Source organism: Macaca fascicularis, chromosome 4, assembly GCF_037993035.2.
Source record: "Macaca fascicularis isolate 582-1 chromosome 4, T2T-MFA8v1.1".
In the NCBI taxonomy this organism is placed as follows: Eukaryota; Metazoa; Chordata; class Mammalia; order Primates; family Cercopithecidae; genus Macaca; species Macaca fascicularis.
Genome location: NC_088378.1, coordinates 27,577,345 through 27,583,344, shown reverse-complemented (window position 1 = coordinate 27,583,344; position 6,000 = coordinate 27,577,345). Strand labels below are relative to the sequence as shown.

The 6,000-nt window shown below is 35.0% G+C and overlaps 1 protein-coding gene across 50 annotated transcripts in view; it reads left to right on the top strand.

Annotated features, from left to right (window-relative positions):
- Window positions 1–3,097: 3,097 nt before the first annotated feature.
- The window catches only part of TRDN (triadin), a 410,256-nt gene continuing 407,353 nt past the window's right edge, over window positions 3,098–6,000 (top strand). For all 50 annotated transcript variants that reach the window (XR_012433400.1, XR_012433399.1, XR_012433398.1 and 47 more), the window contains exon 1: window positions 3,098–3,316. Coding sequence is in view for 45 of the 50 variants with exons in the window: in XM_074036974.1 (XP_073893075.1) it covers window positions 3,295–3,316 (22 nt within the window). In the remaining 5 variants the exon portion in view is untranslated. The remainder of the gene's footprint in view (window positions 3,317–6,000) is intronic.

Sequence of the window (6,000 nt, the reverse complement as noted above, 5' to 3'; positions counted from 1 at the left end):
AATAGCTTTCTCACCCAATTGTATATCCTACACATTTATTTGCACTCTGTTTAGACATGCTATATTGTACAGAGTGTGTTTCCCATTATTTCCATTTACCACAAATTTATGCGTAGGTTAGCCAAGTATATAAGCCATTTGTGTCGGTAAATTAAGAAACAGAAAACCTTGACAATAAACTCTAAAATTTACTTTCTCTCAAATATCCCCAGTCCTTGAGAAAATAAATGACTAATGGTAAATAGCAATCTACACCCAACTATGTCTCTTCTTGCACACAACAGAAAAAACAAATCAGCACTGAAAGAGGTAATGCAGTGTGGTTTGACAGTTTTTAAAAAATAATTTTATTTTATTTTGGTGGAAACAAAAAAATCAACAAAACTTCTCTGATTGCCTCCCAAATATTTTGCCATTTTGAAACTTGGTGTGGATGACAGTATTTTGCTCATAGCTAAATAGAATGCATGTCTTATTGAGTGTTTATGATAATAGCAGACACAGGAGCAAGGTTTAAACATTTATCTAAGGAAGAATATTTTTATCTACTAATTTGACTATTTAGAATACCTAGTGAATATTTCAAGGGATAATGATCAGTATAATCAGGTAGGAGATGCCCCTTGACCTAAATGCAACATTAATAGGAGAACACATTTTCACAGTTTATCATTTACTTATCTAGACTAGCTCAGTTATTAATGTCCTAATTTTATAAATATCCCTGTATGAAAAACTATGATAAATCTACCTGTGCTGATGGTACAGAAGTGGAATGTGAGAGTTATTACAGGAGCTATTGCTGAGACGAGAGAACTATCACTTTTGGGTCACGTTGAAAGAGCCCAATGAACTGGTAACACCTCTTTAGAAAGGACGACCCTTTAAAAATGAACAAGGACAAATGAATTGTTTGTAATGTTTTATTCTTTGAGTTCCCTGAAGAGTGGGTATACACATTTATAAGAATGTCATTTGCTTGGTTTCATAAAACTTGGCAGGGTTCCATTTGGAATTCAAAGACATACCTCATGAATTGAGTTTCAGATAAATTGAAAGAATCCTAGTAACTTTTCAAAATGAGAACCATGCCAATTTCTCACTGTCTAATAACATTCATCAACTCATCTCACAGAGAGGTTTGAAAAAGCTATTATCTTCAAAACATGTTTATTGGCTAGAATGTTTGCTTATTTTTCCTTCCGGTATGTTTACCATGAAAATAGTGATTGGGAACCTAAGAGTAACATCAATACTAGGAATTTAGTATTTCTTTTCTAGAGTCTTATTCAAACTTTTTATTAAGTAAAATGAGTTTGAAAAGTTGAGTTTTTTCCTGTTCCAGAGCCTAATTTTATTTAGGATCTGACCCATGAAAAGTCTTAATGAGTTACATAAGATGTCATTCCTTCAGTGAACTACAATGAAAGATTATGAAAGTAACTGATGAATGGAGACATGAAGTGCTATGTTTTTTTAAACAATTGGAAGTACTGCAGCAGTATTTACTGGAGATTCCTTGGGGGGCAGTGTGAGGAGGGCTTTTCTCCTAGGATACCTCCTTAGACCAACCCAGAACTCTGGGAAGCTGCTCTTGAGGATTTTGTATCTTTTCATCCCACTAGTGGGCCTAATTTGCAGTGACCCCCTTTACCTGTAAGTCATAGTATCTGCAACAAGGCCTCACTTCTTGGGAAAGATAGCAAACTTGTAGTTAAAAGGCTCTAGGCCCAGTCCTAGATGTAGGAATTTGAATAAAATCATGAATGCAATCACGTAATCATTTCCTCCTTGTAAATTAAGATTTGTTACTAATTTATGTATTCAGCTGATATATGAGCAACTTTCTATTGTGCCAGGAATGGGGGCAGCAGATAAAGACAGAACCACTAACAGGGAGGAGGTCATTGCCTACAGAAATAGCTGTTGCAGTACTCTTCTGAGCCTGAATTTTAAAAATAACAAACATGGCTTTGCTTCATGATCTATGAAGTACCATATGAATTCAGGAGGTCTGAAAACAAAAGGTAGCAAGTTCAAGCTAAAAGATTAAACTACAAGCATGTAGTAGGTTGAATATGAGAATAAAATAAAAGTGTAGCCCACCCTTGATTATTTACGGATTGGCTAGAGTTTATGATTATCAGTGCCCTTCGATTATCCTTTTCCTTCCAGCTACCAACTATTGAATATTTTTTTGCTCATTAACACCTGTCTAGGAGTGGGAAGGTGAAATGCTAATCAGACAATTTGGTTAATTGTTAGTGGCTGCTATAATCCTTTTTTTTTTTAAGTTGAGATAAGGAAATATTTTACTAAAATATTGGCTGTGGACCACTAAATTTTATGTCACCTTCGCTTCCTTTTATTGCAAGGATAAATGCAGATATTTAGTTTTTAGTTAGGTATTAAAGAGAATTAAAAACATAGTAATTCATGAATCCATTGGTTTTCAAGTATCACACTATAAATTCACATTACGTAATTCTTATTGGTCAGTGTTCAGAAAATATTACTCTTCTACAGTATGACTACTTTAAAAGAAAGCTTTAGGATTTAATCGTTGCAATTTTAAGTGTAGCCCTATAAAAATAACTGCACTTGCTAAGTGGATTTGTATCAACAGGAACACAACTTTTAGAAAATTACTTAAGACTGCCCTCCCGTTTGCCTGTGGTAGACATTTGGGACCCTCCCCAAGCCAAATAAGGGAAAGAAGAATGTTCTGACCATTAAAAGCACTAAGAATAAATCTGAGCTCTCATGGATAAGATTACTTTCAACTCTTTACTTCATGTTTTCTGACATAGACCCCAAGATCTGTAATTGTCTTAGAGAAACTGTGCGGGCTTAGATGGTACTTTGTAGTTCATTTGGCTGCTTCTTCTTCTTTTTTTTTTTTTTTTTTGCCTGTCTCTCTTTGGGGCTGGAGAGCTGGTGTGTCTTTGTGTGTGTTCCTCTAGAGTGCCAAAAAAAAAAAAAAAAAAAAAAAAAAAAAAAAAAACATGCTGAAGAGTCCTAGGGAGATGAGGCTATTTTTGTTTGAAGCTGATACTTCTAACTGAGCCACAAGTGCTGCTTGGAAAGGGCTTAGGTTGATTCCAGGGGGAGAACTCTGCAGAGGAGAGGCAAAGTTCAACAGGACAACAAAGAAGCAGCAGAAACAGCCAGGAAAAAGAAGAGCCCCCAGGTTTTGACACAGAATCCTCTACCAGAGTTCTCAAATCCCCAAATAGTCTGCAAAGTGCTACTTGACGGGAACTTTTCAACTGACATTTACTTTTGACGACCACCATGACTGAGATCACTGCTGAAGGTATTGCTACCATTTTCCAATAGTATCAAGTAAGGAAAAAAAATATGCAAATTGACAGCCACATGGACTGTTGATGTGTCCATTTAAAACGTTGCTTTAAGGTAATTGTCGTGGTCAATGATTCTATACAGGATCTGAGAAGTGGATTTAGGAGCTGAGAGGCTGCCAGATCTGTATATTGGGGGAGCAAAAAGAGATTTCTCTTAAATTTTGCATGTGGAAACTATTCTCTGCTATACCAAAGGCCCCACTAGATAACAGTTGTTACTCACACCTCTATAAATAGCTATGGTCATGTAACATGATGGATGATATCTTATCCAGCAAAAATTACAAAGTTTTCAAGGATGGAGACCATGATGAACTTAAAATATTACACTAATGCTTACTTAAACTTAAAAAGTAATTTGAAGCATTTTTACTTTATGATATTTTTAAATGGAGACCTTAAGTTTGTTTTTCCTTTCCTACTAGGGTATGTAAAACACACACACATATATATGATTTATATACAATTTAAGACATAAGTGGTCTCACAAAATTTGTGTTTATTTGACCGTTAATGGAAATTCAGAGATAAAGATTGGAATTCCACAAACTTACTGTGCATCAATATGATTTTTAAAATAAAGTAATTAAGTTTAGAATTCTGGTTCTTTTCATAAATTCATTCTTCATTTTCCTCTAAATGGTAAATTCTATCTTTATGTTACAATAAATATTTTCTGCTTCAATGCTTTACTGAAAGCTACATACTATAATTATAATACATATCTTCTATTTGATGGTTGCTAGTTATATATATTTATATTCCATATATGCTTCATATATATATATATGTGTACATATTTCTTAGAATGAAGAAGCCCTTCAAAACTAAATTACTCTGAATACAGTCACAGTCTGGTTCTAGTTGAGGTAAAATTTTGGAGGTGGATCTAAAATTTGCTTCTGACAGCTGTAAGAAACTCAGACAGGTGGTGCTCTTAACAACTTCCAAGTTAAATGCTGTGCTGGTTTGCTTTGAATAATACAACTGAACTATAGAATATGTGTTTTTATTTTGAGGGTAGAAATTAGTATCGACACACAGTAATTTCTCTTGGAGATTTTCAGTCAATATTTGTAAGAATTGCCTTATTTGTACCTTACACTGAGAAATTCAGTCTGACACCCCAAATTAATAACAATTACTGAGAGAATTCTGCGTGTTAGGTATTTTGCTCAGAATGTTATGGGTGTTTACTTATTTAAAACTGACACAATTCAATTAAGGAGGCATTATTATCTCAGTTTGGCAGAAAAAGGAACTGTAGCTAACATGTTCTGTGACTCGCTCAAGACTATAGCATTACTAACATTTAAAGCCAGCCCCTTTAAATCTCATTTGTGTGTGTGTGTGTGTTTTCTTTTCTGTGAGAGGATATCAGGTTTACTCTTTACCAGTTTTAGTTCAGAATTTGCTAACTAAATATAAATAGCATTTTTCCTATTCCTTAAATATTCTGTGTCACGTTGCTTTTAGTTTGCCTTAAAGAAAGCTATCTATAAAAACTTATTGCTTAGCTCTGCACAAGGTATTAAGATAGCTATGAGTGTCTTAATCTTCTGTTTCTCTACCTCTGCTCAGTGTTTGGGCTCCCAGGTGATTCAGGAGGTCGGTTGACTAAACCATCTTGGGCTTGTTTGTGGCTTATGTTCTGTAGAACTTGCAGTTGATTCAAAAGACTTTTTACAGGAAAATTCGTGATTATGAAATAGAACTTTTGTTTCTGCCTCCACTCTGCAGGGGTTTAAAAGGGCCTTAGAAGACCTTCTGGAGTCACCCATAAAAGTAATTGAATTAGTAATAAAATTAAAAAGTAGAAATACCATCTAATTCCTGGGTGATGGTCATTTGCCACTTCCGGGTCTTAACAGTTCATAGGATCTATATTATCTAAACATCAATTATGTACTTTTTTTCATTTTCTGGAGTGATTTATTAATAATATTTCTCAAATGAAAATTAGACTGTCAACTCAAATGAAGTTATCTTTTAAGGTAGCACAGTCATTCTTTGAGGATATCCAAAGTTTTTTGCACACTGTTTTACTACACAGTTTCATGTTACCTTGGCAATTCTCACTTTCTGTGCCCTAGCTACAATTGCCTTCCTCCAGTCCTTTATAAAAGGTATACCTTTGTACAATGCCTTGGTACAGGCTATTTTCTGAGCCTGGAATAGTCTTATTTTATCTCATCTGCTATATTTCTTTCTCAACCACTTATTTATTTATTTATTTATTTATTTTAGAGCAGAGTTTCTCTGTCACCCATATTAGAATGCAGTGGCATGATCATAGCTCACTGCAGTCTCAAACTCCTGGGCTCCAGCAACCTTTCTACCTCAGCATCAGAAGTAGTTAGGACTACAGGTGTGCACCACCATGCCTGGCTAACTTTTTTTTTGCTTTATTTTTGTAAAGACAGGATCTTGTTATGTTGACCAGGCTGTACTTGAACTACTGGCCTCAAGCCAAGATTCTCTTGTCTCTGCCTCCCAAAACATTGGGAATACAGGCATGAACCACCACGCCTGGGGCTTGCAATCACTTTTGGACATATTACTGAAATGCCAGCACTCTATCAGTAGACCTATGCCACCTATCAATTACAATTTCCATCCATTTATCACACACACA